Source organism: Mus caroli, unplaced genomic scaffold (genome assembly GCF_978045245.1).
Source record: "Mus caroli unplaced genomic scaffold, Mus_caroli_1 scaffold_17, whole genome shotgun sequence".
NCBI classification, from domain to species: Eukaryota; Metazoa; Chordata; class Mammalia; order Rodentia; family Muridae; genus Mus; species Mus caroli.
This window is the reverse complement of record NW_028227272.1, coordinates 93,731,398-93,754,893: the sequence shown is the minus strand read 5'-3', so window position 1 is coordinate 93,754,893 and position 23,496 is coordinate 93,731,398. Positions and strand designations below refer to the sequence as shown.

Genomic DNA, 23,496 nt, shown 5'->3' with positions numbered 1-23,496 from the left:
TGCAGCCATAAGCCAGAGCCTGTTTCTCAGTACAGGAAGATAGATATCCAATCTTGAACATCGTTTTTAAGGGTGTGTGACAGGGTGCTGTACTTTTAATTCCTGAATTATCTCTGTGTATGATATGATTAGAGCATTTTCCTCCTCATGCACACATACTTAACCACTGGAAAACCAAATTCTGAGTTCTGGACATACTTTGATTTGGTCAGAAAAAAAATAGAAAATGGGTGTGGACATATATTTCAGTAAAAAACAAAAAACAAAAAAACAAAACCGAATAACAGAATCTTATTAAAATGTTTACCTTATCCCTAACTTTCTGGAATTACAGTACACTGGCTATTCAGAGGATATGTTTTCCATATCATTCAACAGAAAATGTAGCCGTTGACTACATGCTCAGCTTCTTCCTGCCTCTCACCTCCCTGTCACTCAGTCTTCCCAGCACCATCTCTTGAAGCTACTCCTGCTGATGGTCATTAAGAGCACTGATGCTGTTGTGTGCTGTGTCCTTTCCTCCTCACTTCTGCAGCAGCCTTCGGTTGCCATGGCAGCATCCCTGCCTGCAGCCAGGAGGCCAGGTGAACAGCACTGGGTGCTGGTCTGGAGGGCAGCTGCTCGGTCTCTGTGCAGACAGAAATGGAGTCTGTCTCCTTTAGCTGACTGACTAGGCTCTTGGCTGTTACCTGGGTGCTGGCTTGGGCAGCCCTGATTGGGATCTGGTTTGACGTTCAGATAAAGCAAGAAAGAGAATAGACTAGTAGAAAGGCTTTATCTTGGGGCAGGATTTGCATGACTAAAATCAGAAAATCATTTTCCATGTGTGACTCATGGATGGAATACCACCAGCGTCACAAACCTGCAGTCTCTCCTTAGAACTGACTGTGATGTCTGCAGATGCCACAGCCACACAGCCATCTCCTAAAGTAATTGATGGCCAAAGGCATGTCTTTGTGGACCTTTCTGATGCTTTCCTGAAAATAAAGAGTTTGTCAAGCAATGAACATTGGCTGGATGCTCCTGGAAGCTATAGTCTTGTAGCACCCTACTGCTAGGCACCTAAAGCACCCATTATATCTGCTGAGAACACGTTTGTGAGGTGCTTAGCCCTGGGTACCCACCCCTCTCAACTACTTTGAAGCTACAGGCAGCAACCCCCAGACACACTCTGACCTCTGACCTCTGGCCCTTTGCTGTGTGTACTTCCTCCCCACTCTGCTAAACCTTCCAAACTTTGCCTCTTCTTCTCTGTGCTTTTCCTAGAAGAGCCAGGTCAGAGACATTACTACCCTGTGAAGTTACTTATCTCATCCCTGGGTGGACTTCACGTTCAAGTCTTGCTATTTCAGGTCAAGGAACTTGATGACAATAGCAGATAAGGTTTACTGTCACTTCTCCATGAACCCCAGTGTCCTGAGCTATGCCATGACTCCAGAACACCAGAAAGTATTTGCTATTTATGTCCCAGCTATGTGTGTTCCTAGTATGAAAGGAGAGTTCTTACTGTAGAGTGTGTGTGTATGTGTTTGTGCTTGTCTGTGCCTGTGTATGTGTATGTGTGTGTATGTGTGTGCCTGTGTGTATGTATGTGTCTGTGTATATGTGTGTGCATATGTGTGTGTGTATCTCTGTGTGTATGCCTGTGTGTGTCTATGTGTCTGTGTCTTATGTGTACATGGGTGTGTATGTCTATGTGTGTGTGCATCTCTGTGTGTTTGTGTCTGTGTGTCTGTGTATATGTACTGAATATACATTTTAATATGATATAACAGTATGGTTTGTGTGTGTAGTAAGAAAATACATGTAGTGTTAAATCCACACTGAAGATTATGAAGGGTGTTAGGTTCTGAATGCTGATATTTCCCCAAATTCACCAATTCCCCATCTCCTTTTAGTAAGAGGTAGGGTCATAAGGAGCTGAATAGGCCATGAGGATTGTGTCATTATGAATAGAAGGAATCCTTTATACCAGGCCCGAGAGAGTTCACTGGCCCCTTCCACCTCGTAAGGACACAGGGGAAAGGCACATCTACACTTTTGTCAAAATACAATCTTCTGGTGTGCCTTCATATTGACATCTGAGATTCTAGAAACCAATTTCTATACAGATTGAAGCCCTGGTTCTTGGGAGATACTTAGCTGTGTGTTTTCTTATTAGGGTAGCTTGAAAAGATGGAAATGAGAGATTCAGACAGAAAAGATAAAAGCGGCTAAGGGCAAAGCAAGCAGGCTAAAAGAACAAGAGGCAAGATGGAGTGCGACCCTTCGACCCCAGCTCTGACCTCTACCAAAGGAGTCATCTTCCCTGCTCCCTCCCATGTCTTGGGTCATAATCTACAGAGAGCTCCAGTGGGATCTTTTGAGTACTTGTGCCTCGAGTGAGGTGTCACTATTTCAAATCTGGACACTTATCACCATCTATTCTAGCAACTGCTGTTGGTCCTCTGCACCTGACAGCTCTTAACTGGAGTCCAGTGCAAGGATCCCCTCTGATGGACCTGCTGATTATAACAGTCCTTCCATTCCTTGGTTGGAGCACAGTCAAACTTAACCAAGGAGGTCAAATTCTACCCATTAACCTAGTGAAAAGAATAATATGAGCTAAGCATATTGTGTTTGTATAAGAAATTACCAAATAATCTCTTTTTAAAAATTAAGAAGAGGAAAATGTAACAGAGATTGCATAGAGGCAAATTATCAGCCTTTGTGAAAAAGTTTGAAGACCTTGAACTTACACATTTGCACCCCCGGGAAATTGATTTAAGATCCCCGCAGCATACATCACAAAGCTGCCTGAAGAAAGAATTGCTACCATTAGCACAGCGCTCCTTCCTAATGTTGGAAATATTATTGCTCTGAGCCTCAACTCCAGGGTATTTTTATGTGAAAGCGTCCACGTGAATAATCACACCACTTAAATGCACTTGACCTCGGAAAGCAAATATGTAGCAAAGATCGCACCATTTAGCACACTCTTCTTGACTCCCCCGTATGCCCCCAAAATAAGTTAGAGTAAGTAGAAACACTATCAGAGTTGACAAGATCAACTCTTAATGGACCAGAAGTGCCGCTGACTTCCCAGGGCTCTGTGATAAGGATCAGACATGTCACACTGTGACTGACCCTTGCCAGAGAGCCACTTCCCATCAGCAGCTGGACCCTGAGGTTGTATGACCCTGAGTGTCGGTGACTGAGTGTGTAGGGTGGCTGATCCCTTTATCATCTTCATTATGAATCCGGATGGCAATGTGGAAGTTCAATTATGCTGAGGCCCCTTGAATGTCACAGTGTTTTCACAGAAGAGCACGAGATAGACGGTTTGGGTTTCAGAGAGGTCACCACAGAGCACTGGCTTCCCAGCAGATCTGCTCTGAGGATGGGCCAGCCATGCCTTGTAGGTGACAGTGCCTTTAGCCACATCCTTTTTTGTTTTGTTTTGTTAATTACCATCCGGTTTACTTTTCCCTGGGGGAGAACCTTAGAAACTAATCCTAGAGAAATCACCAGCACTCTTGCTGTTCCTTATGCATGGGAGCATCATCTTGATGCTAATTTTGGATGCTCTGGAAACATTCTAGAATATTCTAGAGAGGTCTTCCCCCTTCTCCCTCACAACTTTCCACTCTCTGCCTAATTATAACCTCTAAACATCCTGTCTCACCCTATTAGGATTCTCCCCCTTCCCCAATACTCTCTATAAAGTAGCCTGATCAGTACCAGAATTTTCTGGTCTCTGCTTTTGGTTTACTCCCATCCCTCTCTCACATGCACAACAACAGTAGCCTGTGGTTATTCTTCCTCCATCTTACGCCCTAGAACAGTGTTTGGCACATGATATTACTGAGTAAATAGTCTAGATGAATGAGTTCTTAATCCATCAGTAGCTTTACATGAATTCAGTCTCTGAAAAATATGATTTTCATGTTTTCATTGAGCAGAGTCTTGACAACTTTTCCCACAAAAACAACTTGTTTTCACATACCCAGCGCCTACAGACAGAAATCTGCATGTGAGATCATACAGAGTCTTTTATTTGATCCTAACCTACTGTATAAAGTCTTTCATATATACATATACATATACATATACATATACATATACATATACATATACATATACATATACATATACATATACATATACATATACATTTCAGTTTGAACTGCTAGTCAGTTTCCCCTCTGTCACATATACAGGCATGACTGTGTATCATTATAAAATCAAGGGAACACAAATGAGGAAAAACACATGACATTTGTCTTTCTTGGACTGGCTTAATACACCTACAAAGGTTTTCTCTGTTGCTGTTTTCCTGCAAACAAAATAACTTTGTTTCTCTCTATGGCTAGAAAATATCCAACTGTCTCTAGGAAGCTAGGACATGGATACATTCACTTTCTTCACTCCTGAGGTGATGGGCTCTGAGACTAGATACACCACCTAGCTACCAAGGACAGTGCTAAATGGTCACCAGTCCTCTTCTCCACATTGACCTGACTTGTAGTAGGTACTCATCAACTCCCAACCAGGAAGGCAGAGACAGACGTTTGTGAGGGAGACTCATCAGGAAGCTTATCCCCAGCTCAATCAACAAACTCTGGTTGTAGCTTGGCTATTTCTGTGGGAGAAAGAATGTTTTGAGATCCTGATACCTCGCTGCTCTTTAAGAGGCAATGGGCTGTCAAGAGAGGGAAGCTCATTGGACAGGGTATGGCCAGATCAGGAGGAACCCGTGCAAGCCAGCCAGTGGGCAGAGAATGGCTGGGAGAAGAAAGAAATGCCACAGTCAAGTGGATCTCTCCTTGATGTGTTTAGCCAAACAGGATGAGTGAACATCGTCTTGCTATGGACCTGGCAAAAATGTGGGGAAACTTCTGTGTATTCTAATATGAGAAACACAAACAAACAAACAAAAAACCTTCTCAGGGATGGAGAAATGACTCAGCTGTTAAGAGTGCTTGCAGCTCTTGGGAAGGACCCACGTTCAGTTCCTAAAACCTATGTTGTGTGGATCACAACTGCCTGTAACTCCAACTCCAAAGGATCTAACATTCTCTTCTGGACACCTGCACTCATGTGTATTTACCTATACATATGAGCATGTATACACAATGGCACACACACACATAAAGTACATAGACATATAAAAATAAAACTAAATATTTAAAAATTTTAAAACACTCCATGTTATGTTATAACTTTGGTTTTGGGGTGTGTAAACCAATTCTTAATTATCAAATACCAGCATGATTTTTAAATTTGGTGCAATAAGTAGGGCAACTTGTGAGTTTCTGGGTCCATTTCAGTTTTAGGAATTCCCTCTGCCTTGACCTCATTTTACAGAAGTTGTCCATGGTGATATAAGAGCCTTTGGAAGCTCAGTAAGGTTTATATTAAACGAATCCTTTGTATGACTAAAGTGGCTTTCTCATAATGTTTCAGAAACAACAGTTAGTTCTCTTTGTAACCTTCAAACAGAAGAGAGGAAGTGGAGACCCTATTAGAGTTGACAAGGTCAGCTCAAAGATGTTTTTTCAAGAATGATTTTGATGAAGTCTAGAGAGATTATGGCTCAATCTCTTTTACAATGGTCCAAAGCTTAGCTCGCACCATTGATGCCAGGTTACTCAAGATGACCTGTAACTTCAGCCCCAGGGGGTTTGATGCCACTGGCCTCTGTAGGTACTGAATTTATGTGCACATACCCATAACAATGCACATGCACATATATGCAATTAAAAACAGTTTAAAAAATCTTTTTTAAAAAAGAACAATTTTAATGGGGAAACCACGTGCTTTTCTGTTGCTGATGTGAAAAGAAATCTATTCCATGGGTTGTTTGTTTGTTTGTTTGTTTGTTTGATTTTTAAAATCAGGTCTGACAACAAGTTTCCTCATGAAATATTTGATTTACAAAAATCAGAGACAAGGCTCTGACAGTAAAGTTCCAGTGACTGGATGCTGGGAAGTAACTTTGATGCTAGGAGAGTCTTTTTTACAAATAGATTAGTAAACCCACAGGCCCCAGTGCCCCAGATATACCGCTGAGCCTGGACCTGTTGAGGAGAAGGAAGGGGCTCTGGTCTCACAATTGCAAAGAGCTCTATCCCTTCCAGAAAAGGAGTCCCTCTGGACTCAGCTCCTGAGAGACCATAGGAGACCAAAAGCACAGAAGACTTGGATGCTAGGGTCTTGGATGCGTGGATGTGTGCCTACGTAGAAATAACAGCTATGGAGGCTCCCAGGCAAGGGCAGATTTGACAGAGGGAAGTTAAAGCTGAAGGGCAAAGACTCCATCTAAGCTGTCCAGAGCCTGTGAACTTTATTCTGTTGAGGCCCTGGACATGGGGAAGATGCACATGAACAGAAGAATATGAAGTAAATGGTAGAAGGACTCTCTCCAGGGAGTGACCAGGACATGTGGGAGCTTCCGAATACTTGGAGCCATGCCTCAGTTTAAAGAGTCCAAGTCAAGGCCAGAATTAATGTTTGGTAACATAGCAGAAAGTGGGATAGGATTTGAGGCCAGGCTATAGCAGGGTGCCAGGCTAAGGGGTCCCGGATACTGACAGAGACAGCAGAGGACAAACTGGTGGCAGAGCTCACGGAATGCCTGAACCCTCCTGGGAACGAAACATGAGTTAGTTAGCAGGCGCCTTGGGCTGAAGTTCCTCCTCCTCTGTGCAGTCCTCAAGCATGGAAAAATCCCCACTGGCCCTTAGATTCTTAGCAGTAGAACACAGGGCGCACTGTTTTCTGGGGTTGACACCTGGCACTGCTGCAATTGTCCTTTGTCCCTCTTACAAATCCTGTCCTATGGGACTCAGCTGTCCTTCTGTCCCCATTTCCTGGTAGCTCTCCACCTCCTGTCTTCTCACTGACTAGCAGCTTGGACATCCATCTTTCTCATATCTCTCTTGTGTTATTTTATTAAACGGGGCTGCACAAGGCCATTTCCATGCAGTATGTTTTTAGTTTACCTACCCCACCCTCCTCTTAGCCTGACCCTCCCATTCATCCCCTCTGCTCTCCTAGACAGCTACATTTTTTTCATGCTATCTATACAGATCCAGTTTCATTTTTCTATTTAAACTCTCTGACTGGCACAGGAGAAAAATGTGCGATTATTGTCCTGAGATAGAATGTATTTGCTTAATGTGGTCAGCCTTCCTTGCTTTGTTCTCTGAGAGGGCGAGTAGAATACTACCATGTATCTAAGCCACAGTATCTCCATCCATCCCTCTAGTGATGGATGCCTAGGTTGGTTCCATAACATAATTATCATGAATAGTGTTGTAGGTAACATGAATGGGAGGGGGGCTGGAGAGATGGCTCAGAGGTTAAGAATACTGACTGCTCTTCCAGAGGACCTGAGTTCAATTCCCAAGCAACACACGGTGGCTTACAACCATCTGTAATGGGAATCTGATGCCCTCTTTTGGTGTATCTGAAGACAGATATAATGAACTTATACACATCAAACAAACAAACAAACAAATAAACAAAAACAAAAACAACAGAAAAACCATGGATGAACAAATGTCCCTGTGGCATGGTGACTTGGTGTCTGTTGGGTAAACACCTGGAAGCAGGTAGCCAGCCTGTGTGGTAGGGGTCTGCTTTTAGTTCAATGAGGATTCTTGAAACTGACTTCTGTAGTCTCTAGACTAGTTGACTTTCTGAGCAGCAGGTATAGTACTTCCTCTGTCCCCTGCCTATCCATATCCAGCCAGTGACACTTTACCCCTCACTCACTGTCTCCTAAAATAAAATAATATAAAATAAATAATAAAATTAATAAAATTTATAATTTTTTAATAAAATTAATAAAATAAAATAAAAAGAAGATAGTCTCCTAAAGAGTTATTTTCCTCAGCCTGTCCCCAGCCCAGGGGCGGAGGTCCCTGACTCTGAGCAGCAGAGCACACTCATTTCCATGGGCTACAGCCACTAAGCTTTTGCTGTGAGCCTGCAGCCTTCAGCCCTTTCTTTACTGCTTTGATTTTAATACTCAGTCTTCCTGTCATACAGAGTCAACCCTCAGAATCCCCGAGGTCTGTATCTGCAGGTTCAAACTTCAGGTTAGAAAGAAAGTTTTAAAGATTGCATCTGAAATGTATACATATACACTTTTCTTCTGGCATTATTCCATAAACAACACAGAATCACAACTCTTGGCAGGGCCCTTATGTTGTGTTAGGTGTCCTGAATCCCCTACAAATGGTTTAAAGTACACATAAGCATGAGCATATGTTTTCTGCTGTTTTATAGATGACCCAACTGTTGTTGGTCTTTTTCTGTCTGTTTTGAGTAAAGAGACAATGATGTTTATACCTGCTTCCTTACAAGAGAAAAAAAAAAAACAATCTACCTCTCTTATGTACAGCTGTCCTGCTCCAGGGCCACTTCTGTCCTCAACCAGATGGTATTTCTTGAAGTTTACTCGTGTACTTTCTGGCTTACGTCCTCCCTCCTAAAAAATTATAATTACAGTATCATACTTATTTTTTGTTTATTGTTTTCATTGCATCCCTATGATATAAGTTTATCCTATGACATAGAAAGGAAACTGAGTCACAGAGATGTTATATAACTTATATAAACCAGCAGGGCCAATGGAGCCTAGCAGGAAAGCCACAAGCTCCACACTTGCAAGGACACCACGACACTAACAAGGCCACCACTACACTAATCCCTTTGAGCAGAAGGAAACCATCTTCCTCTGCACCAAGGTCTGCCTGGACCCAGCCTTTGAGCACTTTACCCTCCCTTCACCTATGACCACTTTGTGATCAGCTCTTGCCTCCCTTGTGGCTTTTTCTTATCGGCACCCTGCTGTCTCCACACTGGCAGAAATGGCTCTTTTGTCTCATCAATCTCTGCTAGCTCTGATTTAGAGAATAAAAACTGGGTTGGAAACCACTTTCCATATACTAACACATCTCAGGTATGAACTGCCCAACTCTAACTGGTGTAACTCTCACTACTACACAGCCACATCGGATAGAAATGGATTGTCACAAATGACAAGCTCGGCGTCATCTCCATATGTGCCCTGAGCTCCTGCCTCATGAGAACCTTTAACTGTAAAGCATGTGGACCTAGAGTCATCATAGACATCTCCACAGAGGAGTCCTGCCCCAAGCACCTTGAGGAATCCCAACTCCACATCGCTTAAGTCTTCTAGAAGCAGAGAAGGATCCTCCCCTACAGCACAGAGTTGTTTAATGTGGTGTGTGTGTGTGTGTTTCCTTGTTTACCCCTTACTTCATCTAACTTGGGGCTATTAATCATATAGCCAAAGGCATACTGAGGAGGGGTACAAGGACAGGACCCTGGGGTTCATTGCCCATGAGTGAATAAACAGAAAGCAAATACTGTACACTGAATCTAATGCTTTTGCCTGCTGCTCCTGAGGACAAGCTTCCCTATGCCAGACATAGGGGCCAGTAGCTTGTGTCCTACTTTGTACCTGTATCTAACCTGCCTATGTGATTTTGGTCCCTACAGCTCCTGATGGTCCACCTCAGGAAGTTCACTTGGAACCCACCTCATCTCAGAGTATCAGGGTTACCTGGAAGGTAAACTGAGCCAACCAACGCATGTGTCTTTGATACTTTTCTTAGTATGTAAGCATCGTTACTCTTGTCATGATGCCAGGATACTAACATTTTATTTAAAAAAAAAAAACTTTCTTTTTCAAATTAGATTTGAAAGGCATCTATATGTATATATGTGTGTAGACACATCTAATATGCCCATGGTTGCTAGATGACCAGAATTCATCCTGAGACCTATGTCCTTGGATAGTTTTGCCATTGGGAAATTATCATGGAATATACTTATATGAACTAAGCTGGCTGTGATGTCTCTAACTACTCAAAGTCTTAGAAGAGTCATTACACATACACTTGGCCCATCATTGAAATACTGTTGCATGACATAAGCATGTTTGATATCCATAATTTAAATTCCTATGTGGTTAATTGTCTATCACAAAAGAATGAAGTTGCTCTGTTTTACTTATTTTGCCCTTAGAATTTGATCAAGGTCCCTAGGTTCAGTGTCATGCAGATAGTGAGTCTGATGCACCCTGACTGAGTGCTATGGCTTCATCACAGCAGAAAACGTCTAAGTGCTTCTTAGAAGTAAAGACAGTGCTGTGTAGTTCTATGGTACACAATAGCAGGATAAAGAGAAACCTCACTGTGTATTAGCTAGCTGCTACCCTCGAGAAAGCACCTGGGTTTCCTGACCATGGACATGAGCCTTGGAAGCAGCTGCCTCCCAGGCAGTCTCTGACTGTGTCATAGATACAGTCTGGTTGCTGTTTAGCTTGGTGTGGGATTCCCTGACCCAGAGCAGAGCTTGCCTTAAAGGTAAACTTTATCAATGAAGGAGGTGATAGTGTCACAGACCAGTGCTTCGAGTTGCCACTGTCCCACAGATATGCAAGTTCTGGCGCTTTCATGTGGGCAAGATACACTGGAAATTAGCCATTTGCTTGGAGATGTACTTGGCAATGGGCCAAATGCAGCTTTATCTAGGGAACTGTTATTGGATCTGTACTTCTATGAAGACGTACCTACTGCTTCTGGTCTGTATTTCTTTCAAAGCATAGTTTTCTCTTCCTTCCCATTTTCCCCTCTCCTTGCCTCCCTTCTCTTCCTTTCCCCTTTCTTCTCTTTCCTTTCTCTTCTTTCTCCTATTGACCGTCTCATGAAATGATGACCACATGTCTCAGAAGTAGGTTTCCACTGAGAGAGTACATACCACCTCAGGTATTAACATGGGTTAATGCGGGGAGGCCCTGTGTGTCAGCTTTTTCAGCCCTGGCCAATGAGCTGGATTTGCAGCGGGCAGCAGGACAGATTATGTATCGTGGGAGTGTGACTGAGCCATCCTCAGTCTCTGTGACCAGCCCGCTCCTGTGAGCACCACACACTGTACAATGAAAGTCTCTCAGCATGTCCTAACCCTGTACACATCCCAGCCGTGCTACAGACAGAAGCTGGCTCAGTCTGCCATGAATAGAGGCTCTGAAGTTTCAGCCAATTGTTCCATCATCTACTTGCATTTGGCTATTGGAAAGAGACAGATATTACTGTGGGCCTTAAGAGGGGATTTTTGGGGGGTGGCGGTGGGGGTCCTGTATGAAGGATGTGTCTATCTACAGAGCATGTACCTCTTACAGTTAAAATTGGAAACTTCTGGAGCCTTGAATTGTGCCCCAATGTAAAAAGCTGTTCTCAAAGCCAGTGCATTACAGCTAAATTTCTTTCTACAGCCAAAGGGGTAAAGGTGCTGTGGACTGAAGAGCTTTCCTAAGACCACTAGTTAGGTGCTGTGCGGGTGTACAGCCCTGCCCACAAGCATCCATTGCCTGGCTCTTGGGCAAACAGGCAGGCACACTGGTGATCAGCCCCGCTGAGTGAGGTATAGCCGCTGGAGACTCAGGCAGACTAGCTTAATGCTCCGCCTGATGATATAAAAGACTTTAAAGGGCATTACTGTTTCAGGCAAGCTGTGGACTCATCTAAAGGACATGCAGAGACAGTGTGTGCTATCAATCATGCCTCTCTGTGATAGAGCTCAGAGCATGCATTTTTGTTTATGGAGCCTATAGAAAAAGAAGGGAGAGGTGAGGAAAGATGGGAGACAGGGACAGCATAAACCAAAAAGGAAGCCCCTGTGTTACAGACAAGGCATGTTTATGAGTAGAAAAGTGGGAACCTAAGGTGAGGACTCGCTTACCACCATGGGACAGCTAGTCAAGACAGACAGATGTGTCCACTGTGAAGAGAGGAGAGAAGGGCTCTTGGGTCTGAGAGGGGGAAACAGCCATTTTAGAGTTGACATCCTAAAAAATAAGAACACCCTAAAGGGTTTTCAGTGATGATAAAGCTAGGCAGTAAGATTTTTAAAGTATTGTCTCATAAGTAGCCCGTCTGCTGGGTCTCTATTATTAAAGCGAACTTTACCCTTTTTGCTTTAATTATTTCTTTTACCAAAGAAAGGGGTCATATTTTAAATTTCTCAGGTCTAGTCAAGGCTGCCCATGACCTGAGAATATGACCAATCATGTTGACACTTGAGGCCTCCAATATCAGGCCCAACCACCCTACTTAGGCTAGGATCCTCGCTCCACAGCCATCCCCACCCTCAGAGATCCCACGTGCCTTCCATCTCTGCTCTCCTTCACAGGTTACCAAGCCACCCCTCTGCCCAGTGCTGGAGTCACACATCTCCCATTGTACATGATTCTTAGAGAAGATGGGGAGGGGGTGGTCCCCAACATGGACTTGTTCGTGACATTTCCAACACACTTGCTGCACAGCGCATCTCGTGTGTATCTATCTCCTCTGTGGGTCTATGGGCTCTTTAGAGCCTTGTCTGTCACATCATATGGTGGATGAGTGAATAATTAAACCAAAGAGTAAGAGAGTGAATGAGTGAGTGAGTGAGTGAGTGAGTGAGTGAGTGAGTGAGTGAGTGAGTGAGTGGCTGGTGAATGTGTGAGACCAAGGAGGTAGGAAGGGAGGGAGGGAGGGAAGGACAGATGGAGAGAGGGATGGAGGGAGTAAGTGAATGAACTACATAGGGAGGGGATGAAGGAGGAAAGGGGGTAGTGATCATGTGAGTGAGCAGACAGGCAATGGATGAATGGGAGACTCTAACACCTGCAAGGTGGTGAAAGCACCTCTAGTGGTTGTCAACCTGAGGGTCATGACCCCCAGGGTGTAGAATGACCCTTTCACAGGGGTCACATATCAGATATCTTCCATACCAGCTATCACATCACAATCCCTAAGAGTAATAAAATTAGTTATATAGTAGCAACAAAAATAATCTTAGGGTCGGAGGTCACCTCAATCATATTAAAGGGTTGCAGCATTAGGAAGGTTGAGAACCACTGGTCTAAGCCATGTATTCATAGCACAGGGGCCTTTGAGAAGCATCATGGGTTTCAGAGGCAGCCACGGAGAAGGCCCACACTGTTCAGATGCAAAGAGCAGACAGGAGCATATGAATGTCTGACTCATGCTTGGGTGGAGGTGCAGAGCATAGAGCATGGTAGACACCAAGCTGAACACGTAGCACGCTTCCCACCGTAACTCACTGAAAGGTGAAAGGTCACGATCTGTAGTGCATTCCTGGGCACAGATGGCTGCAGGTCACAGCTGTGAACCCACAGGGGAACATCCAAGAGCCAGTCCTGAAGTGCAGTGTAAGGCAGGATGGGTGTGCAGAATGGGTGGGGCTGCTGCATGTTCTAAGTCAAAGCACAAAGCAATGGCTTGACACAGATCAGAGCAAAGTGTGTCCAACGAAAGGAAAAACAAATAGCAATTAAGTTTCTATTTCCTCGCTCTGCTCTGGCTGCCAGAGAGGAGGGGTTTGCCTGTAGACTACAGGTTTGTTTCTGATTCAATATCAGAAAGAACATTAAAAATCTGAATAATGGCATTTATTTGGTAGAATACTTCAAAATCATACATTTCCCCCCCCCCAAAATTCTGCCTTAATCTATTTCTTGAAGTGTCTTTCTTTCTGTCTTTCTGTGTATGTCTCTGAGACCAAGAGTCTCACCTCACTTTGTAGCCTAGGCAAACCTGACCTCATTATAAAGCCCAGGCTGATGTGAACTTTGCTATCCTCCTGCCTCAGTCCCCTGAGTGCTGAGATTAGCTGTGTGTGTGTGTGTGTGTGTGTGTGTGTGTGTGTGTGTGTGTGTGTGTGTATGATTGCTATAGCAACTCATAAAGAAAACATTCTAAAGTAGAATGTTTGAAATAATTACTCTAGATATCTCAGAAGATTGCAATTGAAAGCAGAAAGTATTTCAATTGTAAAATTTTGCTTCAAATGGGAAATCTTTATAGATTGCCTCCAAAATACCCACTTTTCATTCATTCATGCAGTTCTAGCATGCTGAGGGCAGTTGTAAGCCGATGGCTCACAGAGAAACCTTGAGGGTAATTCTACTATTTTCCTCTCCTCAGATCAGACACCACAGCAAGGATGCTATTTAATAAGCAGAATTTCTGCTTAGACTTCTAAATGATTTCCATGAAATACTGAAGTGGGGTGTCCAGAGGTCCCAGTGAATTTCTGTTATCAAAAGAAGATTTTCCACCAAACCCCATCCCTACTCTCCCCAGTACCCTGTGCTGTGAGGTGCATTATATCTCAGGGATGAACCTTCACACATCGGAGCCAGTTCTGCCTGACACTTAGAAGCAAACTGCAGCATTGCAGGTGACATCATAGTAAATGTTTAATAAACATCAGGCTGTACGTGCCTCCACCATCAACGCCCTTCTGACTAGGAAACTGTGGCACACTGGAAAATTGGCTTAGGCCATCCTGCCCTTGCTTCAGTGGGCACCAGGACAGCTGTGGTTAGGAGCCCTCTCCTGGCCCCATGATGACCACCCCAATACTGTCATGTTGGGCACTGAATACAGCCATTGTGAATGAAGAATAATCCTCACACTAGAAAGACTTGCCCAGAATCTGAAAGTTGATGGACAAGTGTCAGGCTAGGGACCCTCATGCAGGTAGCTCATGCCTACAAGCCATGACTAATACGAATTCCCTTTATTCTGCCTTCCAACCTCCTGGTGTAAATGTCACAAGACACAGTGAAGCTAGAGAAAAAACGTGTGTTCAGAGTTTACCAAGTAGCATTTTATTTCCAAATTATAAACCTTGGCCCACGTTCCTCTCTCCTACAAAAATTGAAATTAAAAATTTGCCTCGAAGAAACCGGCCTGAGTAGGGCCACAGGCCTCATCCGGCTGGATCAGCGCCGGGGTAGCGGGAGCTCAGGGTTGCCTGACACCCGCCAGCTACCCACGACCCCCGCCGCAGGATTTTGGGACTGCTGGTGAGTGGAACACAGCTTCTGCTCCAATCCAATTGCGCGGGACCTGAGACTGCATTAGTTAGGGAAGCAGAAACCGGCCTGAGTAGGGCCACAGGCCTCACCCAGCCGGATCAGCGCCAGGGTAGCGGGAGCGCAGGGTTGCCTGACACCCGCCAGCTACCCACGACCCCCGCCGCAGGATTTTGGGACTGCTGGTGAGTGGAACACAGCTTCTGCTCCAATCCAATTGCGCAGGACCTGAGACTGCATTAGTTAGGGAAGCAGAAACCGGCCTGAGTAGGGCCACAGGCCTCACCCGGCCGGATCAGCGCCAGGGTAGCAGGAGCGCAGGGTTGCCTGACACCCGCCAGCTACCCACGACCCCCGCCGCAGGATTTTGGGACTGCTGGTGAGTGGAACACAGCTTCTGCTCCAATCCAATTGCGCGGGACCTGAGACTGCATTAGTTAGGGAAGCAGAAACCAGCCTGAGTAGGGCCACAGGCCTCACCCGGCCGGATCAGCGCCAGGGTAGCGGGAGCGCAGGGTTGCCTGACACCCGCCAGCTACCCAAGACCCCCGCCGCAGGATTTTGGGACTGCTGGTGAGTGGAACACAGCTTCTACTCCAGTCCAATCACGCGGGACCTGAGACTGCTCTGGTTGGGGAGAGAGAAATCCGGCCTACATAGGGCCACAACCCTCTTCCGGTCAGAAAAGCACCTGGGCAGCTGGGGCGCAGGGTCAGCTGACACTCACCAGCTACCCACAACACCCACCACAGGATCTTAAGACTTCTGGAGAGTGGAACACAGCTTCTGCTCCAATCCAATTGCACGCGGGACCAGAGACTACATTAGTTAGGGAAGCAGAAAAACGGCCTGAGTAGGACCACAGGCCTCTTCCGGCTGGACCAGCACCGGGGTACCGTCAGCTACCCACGACCCCCGCCGCAGGATTTAGAGACTGCTGGTGAGTGGAACACAGCTTCTGCTCCAATCTTTAAATAGTGACAACGATAACAACTAACCCCAGAGATTACCAGATGGCGAAAGGTAAACGTAATAATCTTACTAACAGGAACCAAGACCACTCACCATCATCAGAACCCAGCACCCCCACTTTGCCCAGTCCAGGGCACCCCAACACACCGGAAAAGCTAGACACGGATTTAAAAGCATACCTCCTGATGATGATAGAGGACTTCAAGAAGGACTTTAATAACACACTTAAAGAAATGCAGGAGAACACTGATAAAAAGGCAGAAGACAATAAAGAGGAAGCACAAAAATCCCTTAAAGAATTGCAGGAGAACACTGCTAAAGAGTTACAAATCCTTAAAGAAAAATATGATAACATAATCAAACAGGTAGAAGTCCTTACAGAAAAACAGGAAAACACATCCAAACAGATGATGGAAATGAACAAAACCATACTAGACCTAAAAAGGGAAGTAGACACAATAAAGAAAACCCAAAATGAGGCAACACTGGAGATAGAAACCCTAGGAAAGAAATCTGGAACCATAGATACGAGCATCAGCAACAGAATACAAGAGATGGAAGAGAGAATCTCAGGTGCAGAAGATTCCATAGAGAACATCGGCACAACAATCAAGGAAAATGTAAAATGCAAAAAGATCCTAACTCAAAACATCCAAGAAATACAGGACATAATGAGAAGACCAAACCTACGGATAATAGGAGTGGATGAGAATGAAGATTTTCAACTCAAAGGACCAGCAAACATCTTCAACAAAATTATAGAAGAAAACTTCCCAAATCTAAAGAAAGAGATGCCCATGAACATACAAGAAGCCTACAGAACTCCAAATAGACTGGACCAGAAAAGAAATACCTCCCGACACATAATAATCAGAGCAACAAATGCTCTAAATAAAGATAGAATACTAAAAGCAGTAAGAGAAAAAGGCCAAGTAACATATAAAGGCAAGCCTATCAGAATTACACCAGACTTTTCACCAGAGACTATGAAAGCCAGAAGATCCTGGACGGATGTTATACAGACACTAAAAGAACACAAATTCCAGCCCAGACTACTATACCCAGCCAAACTCTCAATTAACATAGATGGAGAAACCAAAGTATTCCACGACAAAACCAAATTCACACATTATCTCTCCACGAATCCAGCCCTTCAAAGGATAATAACAGAAAAAAACCAATACAAGGACAGGAACCACGCCCTAGAAACAACAAGAAGGTAATCCCTCAACAAACCTAAAAGAAGACAGCCACAAGAACAAAATGCCAACTTTAACATCAAAAATAACAGGAAACAACAATTACTTTTCCTTAATATCTCTTAATATCAATGGACTCAACTCCCCGATAAAAAGACATAGACTAACAAACTGGCTACACAAACAAGACCCAACATTTTGCTGCTTACAGGAAACTCATCTCAGAGAAAAGGATAGACACTACCTCAGAATGAAAGGCTGGAAAACAATCTTCCAAGCAAATGGCATGAAGAAACAAGCTGGAGTAGCCATTCTAATATCTGATAAGATTGACTTCCAACCCAAAGTCATTAAAAAAGACAGGGAGGGACACTTCATACTCATCAAAGGTAAAATCCTCCAAGAGGAACTATCAATCCTGAATATCTATGCTCCAAATACAAAGGCAGCCACATTCATTAAAGAAACTTTAGTAAAGCTCAAAGCACACATTGCACCTCATACAATAATAGTGGGAGACTTCAACACACCACTTTCACCAATGGACAGATCATGGAAACAGAAACTAAACAGGGACACAGTGAAACTAAGAGAAATTATGAATCAAATGGATCTGGCAGATATCTACAGAACATTCTATCCTAAAACAAAAGGATATACCTTCTTCTCAGCACCTCATGGTACCTTCTCCAAAATTGACCACATAATTGGTCACAAAACAGGCCTCAACAGATATAAAAATATTGAAATTGTCCCATGCATCCTATCAGATCACCATGGACTAAGGCTGATCTTCAATAACAAAATAAATAATAGAAAGCCAACCTTCACGTGGAAACTGAACAACACTCTTCTCAATGATACCTTGGTCAAGGAAGGAATAAAGAAAGAAATTAAGGACTTTTTAGAGTTCAATGAAAATGAAGCCACAACATACCCAAACTTATGGGACGCAATGAAAGCATTTTTAAGAGGAAAACTCATAGCTCTGAGTGCCTCCAAAAGGAAACTAGAGAGAGCACACATTAGCAGCTTGACAACACACCTAAAAGCACTAGAACAAAAGGAAGCAAATTCACCCAAGAGGAGTAGACGGCAGGAAATAATCAAACTCAGGGGTGAAATCAACCAAGTGGAAACAAGAAAAACTATTCAAAGAATCAACCAATCAAGGAGCTGGTTCTTTGAGAAAATCAACAAGATAGATAAACCCTTAGCCAGACTCACTAGAGGGCACAGGGAAAGCATCCTAATTAACAAAATCAGAAATGAAAAAGGAGACATAACAACAGATCCTGAAGACATCCAAAACACCATCAGATCCTTCTACCAAAGGCTATACTCAACAAAACTGGAGAACCTGGATGAAATGGACAAGTTCCTAGACAGATACCAGGTACCAAAGCTGAATCAAGATCAGGTTAATGATCTAAACAGCCCTATATCCCCCAAAGAAATAGAAGCAGTCATTAATAGTCTCCCAACTAAAAAAAGCCCAGGACCAGATGGGTTTAGTGCAGAGTTCTATCAGACCTTCAAAGAAGATCTAATCCCAGTTCTTCACAAACTATTCCACAAAATAGAAACAGAAGGTACTCTACCCAACTCATTCTATGAAGCCACAATTACTCTGATACCTAAACCACAAAAAGACCCAACAAAGATAGAAAACTTCAGACCAATATCCCTTATGAATATTGATGCAAAAATCCTCAAGAAAGTTCTTGCTAACCGAATCCAAGAACACATCAAAACAATCATCCATCCTGACCAAGTAGGTTTCATCCCAGGGATGCAGGGATGGTTCAATATACGGAAATCCATCAACGTAATCCAGTATATAAACAAACTCAAAGACAAAAACCACATGGTCATCTCGTTAGATGCGGAAAAAGCATTTGACAAGATCCAACACCCATTCATGATAAAAGTCTTGGAAAGATCAGGAATTCAAGGCCCATACCTAAACATGATAAAAGCAATCTACAGCAAACCAGTAGCCAACATCAAAGTAAATGGTGAGAAGCTTGAAGCAATCCCTCTAAAATCAGGGACTAGACAAGGCTGTCCACTTTCTCCATACCTATTCAACATTGTACTTGAAGTCCTAGCCAGAGCAATTCGACAACAAAAGGAGATCAAAGGGATACAAATTGGAAAAGATGAAGTCAAAATATCACTTTTTGCAGATGATATGATAGTATATATAAGTGACCCTAAAAATTCCACCAGAGAACTCCTAAGCCTGATAAACAGCTTCGGTGAAGTAGCTGGATATAAAATTAACTCAAACAAATCAATGGCCTTTCTCTACACAAAGAATAAACAGGCTGAGAAAGAAATTAGGGAAACAACACCCTTCTCAATAGTCACAAATAATATAAAATATCTTGGCGTGACTCTAACTAAGGAAGTGAAAGATCTGTATAATAAAAACTTCAAGTCTCTGAAGAAAGAAATTATAGAAGATCTCAGAAGATGGAAAGATCTCCCATGCTCATGGATTGGCAGGATCAACATTGTAAAAATGGCTATCTTGCCAAAAGCAATCTACAGATTCAATGCAATCCCCATCAAAATTCCAAATCAATTCTTCAACGAATTAGAAAGTGCAATCTGCAAATTCATCTGGAATAACAAAAAACCTAGGATAGCAAAAACTCTCCTCAAGGATAAAAGAACCTCTGGTGGAATCACCATGCCGGACCTAAAGCTCTACTACACAGCAATTGTGATAAAAACTGCATGGTACTGGTATAGTGACAGACAAATAGACCAATGGAATAGAATTGAAGACCCAGAAATGAATCCACACACCTATGGTCACTTGATCTTCGACAAGGGAGCTAAAAACATCCAGTGGAAGAAAGACAGCATTTTCAACAAATGGTGCTGGCACAACTGGTTGTTAACATGTAGAAGAATGCGAATCGATCCATTCCTATCTCCTTGTACTAAGGTCAAGTCTAAGTGGATCAAGGAACTTCACATAAAACCAGAGACACTGAAACTTATAGAGGAGAAAGTGGGGAAAAGCCTTGAAGATATGGGCACAGGGGAAAAATTCCTGAATAGAACAGTAATGGCTTGTGCTGTAAGATCGAGAATTGACAAGTGGGACCTCATGAAACTACAAAGCTTCTGCAAGGCTAAAGACACCATCAATAAGACAAAAAAACCACCAACAGATTGGGAAAGGATCTTCACCTATCCTAAATCAGATAAGGGACTAATATCCAATATATATAAAGAACTCAAGAAGGTGGACTCCAGAAAGTCAAATAACCCCATTAAAAAATGGGGATCAGAACTGAACAAAGAATTCTCACCTGAGGAATACCGAATGGCAGAGAAGCACCTGAAAAAATGTTCAACATCCTTAATCATCAGGGAAATGCAAATCAAAACAACCCTGAGATTCCACCTCACACCAGTCAGAATGGCTAAGATCAAAAATTCAGGTGACAGCAGATGCTGGCGAGGATGTGGAGAAAGTGGAACACTCCTCCATTGTTGGTGGGATTGCAAGCTTGTACAACCACTCTGGAAATCAGTCTGGCGGTTCCTCAGAAAATTGGACATAGTACTACCGGAGGATCCAGCAATACCTCTCCTGGGCATATATCCAGAAGATGTCCCAACCGGTAAAAAGGACACATGCTCCACTATGTTCATAGCAGCCCTATTTATAATAGCCAGAAGCTGGAAAGAACCCAGATGTCCCTCAACAGAGGAATGGATACAGAAATTATGGTACATTTACACAATGGAGTACTACTCAGCTATTAAAAAGAATGAATTTATGAAATTCCTAGCCAAATGGATGGACCTGGAGGGCATCATCTTGAGTGAAGTAACACAATCACAAAAGATCTCACACAATATGTATTCATTGATAAGTGGATATTAGCCCAAAACTTAGGATACCCAAGATATAAGATACAATTTGATAAACGCATGAAACTCAAGAAGAATGAAGACCAAAGTGTGGACATTGTGCACCTTCTTAGAATTGGGAACAAAACACCCAGGGAAGGAGCTACAGAGACAAAGTTCGTAGCTGTGATGAAAGGATGGACCATTTAGAGACTGCTGTATCCAGGGATCCGTCCCATAATCAGCTTCTAAACGCTGGCACCATTGCATACACTAGTAAGATCTTGCTGAAAGGACCCAAATATAGCTGTCTCTTGTGAGACGATGCCGGGGCCTAGCAAACACAGGAGTGGATGTTCACAGTCAGCTATTGGATGTATCACAGGGCTCCCAATGGAGAAGCTAGAGAAAGTACCCAAGGAGCTAAAGGGATCTGCAACCCTATTGTTGGAACAACATGATGTACTAACCAGAACCCTGGAGCTCTTGTCTCTAGCTGCATATGTATCGAAAGATGGCCTAGTCGGCCATCACTGGAAAGAGAGGCCCATTGGACTTGCAAACTTTATATGCCCCAATATAGGGGAATGCCAGGGCCAAAAGAATCGGAATGGGTGGGTAGGGAAGCGGGGGGCGCTATGGGGGACTTTTGGGATAGTATTGGAAATGTAATTGAGGAAAATATGTAATAAAAATATTAAAAAAAAAAAAATTTGCCTCGAAATACATTTTACTTAATGTTTTCAGCCATCCACTTAATCCTTAGGCTATGAAAGATTACAAATTTGCATTTGCTTTAATGAATTAATCCACTGGTTACGGTTGGGGATATGGGCACTTTATTAAAAATGCACACGTGTCTCACAGATATGTAAGGAACTGTCAGGACTTCTTGTATTAGCAGATCTAACATCTTCCCCTTCAACAAGTCAAGAAAAACTGGCTTCAAAGCCCTACTCATTCCCATGGAGTAGGATGGACTTTTCTGGACCCTCAGGTAGACCAGGAAGTGCAGGCTCTATTGGGGGTTCAGCCCCCCCCAGTCGGGAGGAAATTAGTATTTGTAATAGAAACACATAGAGCCCTTACCACCATCCAGCTTTATATCAAAATGCTCAATACCTATCTTTTCTCATGAAAACCTTTGTTCTCCACAGAGAGATCCGGGTCACAGATTCACACTGCAGATAACTTGTGTATCTAAAACAGGAACCACCCCGCTTACTGCTCCATTTGGAATGTACTCTGTGCCTTACCACCTCCACCATCCTCAGGAAAGCTTGCTTAGCTCAGCCACAAAATCAGCCTGCCTCAAGGACCCAGGTCCTTTCTCTCCAGCTCTTGGCAAGCCTTAGAGCGTAAGCAGGCAGAAAGCCTCAAGATGAATCAAAAAAGATGTTTTATATTTAGATATTAGATGATGGATTTTGCCATCATAAAATAATAGTGCCGTGCTTGTTTGCCCTGCCAGGTTGGAAAGTTTATTTGTATAAAAATAAATCCAGTGGCCAATCTATTCACTTTGAAAAAGGACAGTGTGGGAGTGGGGGAGCATCTCACCAGGTCAGCAGATCCCCACATAAGCCATGCTACTGCCATTTGTACCTGGATGAGCTTCAGCTACATTCCTGAGAGGGGAAACAGAGTGGCTTATCTCAACTTTTTGAGCTTCTGTTCCCCTTCTGCTCACCTTGTGTCAATGCCTGAAACCCCGGGATTTAGTTAAAGGTTGCCTATTACCCAGGTGTAGATGGGAGACTCATAGTTAGCCCTGTGAATCTTCCCTTCCTTGGGTGTAGACGACAGATATGAAGCCAGCCTGACTCCAGAGACCCCTGCTGCACACCACTGGCCTCTATTTGCTTCGAATTTTCACCTTTGAATAAGGTTAAAAAGGGGATGCCAAGGGCTGGAGGGACGACTTCGTTTTAGCAGAGTTTGCTGCTCTTGCCGGTAATCTGACTTCAGTTTCCAACACCAAAGTCTGGCTGTGTCTTCTTGATACATTGTATCAAGATACATTGTATCATCATGAAACCCAGAATCCCCACAAATTCCTCAGTGTGGACTCTCTCTTTCTGAGCTCTTGTATCCTGGGTCACCTGTGTTTTCTGCAGCTGTGTACCACTGCACATCACTGTTGGGTCATCCCTAGGCTCAGGTGAACAACCTCTTGTCCGACCATCTTCTTGACTCCTTGGGTAACTTTTCTTTTCCCCCTTTCCCTCTCTCAGTGCCCTGGGCTAACCCTCAGCAGTGTAAGCCTCACACTAGGTGGTATTGTCCACATCCTTGTCAGGGTCCCTTGAGCCCAGAGCCTTGTGTCAAGGAGGTACCTGGATCATGCTTGCCCAGCCTGATGCACAGCCTATGTAGGAAGCACTTTACTGTGGAGCCGTTGTGCATGTGGAACATGGAGGAAATGAGTAAGACAGTTGCCACCCAGTGATGACAGAGGACCGCATGCATCTTAAGAGAATTTGCAGGAATCTAAAGGACAATGTTAATTTATATTCCTCCATCCCCAGAAGACTCTGTTCTGTAAAG

The 23,496-nt window shown here is 43.6% G+C and overlaps 1 protein-coding gene across 2 annotated transcripts in view; it reads left to right on the top strand.

The window, feature by feature from the left end:
- The window catches only part of Dscam (DS cell adhesion molecule), a 580,573-nt gene that overhangs the window by 457,696 nt on the left and 99,381 nt on the right, over positions 1-23,496 (top strand). For both annotated transcript variants that reach the window (XM_085832094.1, XM_021184771.3), the window contains exon 16: positions 9,514-9,584. In XM_085832094.1, coding sequence (XP_085688220.1) covers positions 9,514-9,584 — 71 coding nt within the window. The remainder of the gene's footprint in view (positions 1-9,513; positions 9,585-23,496) is intronic.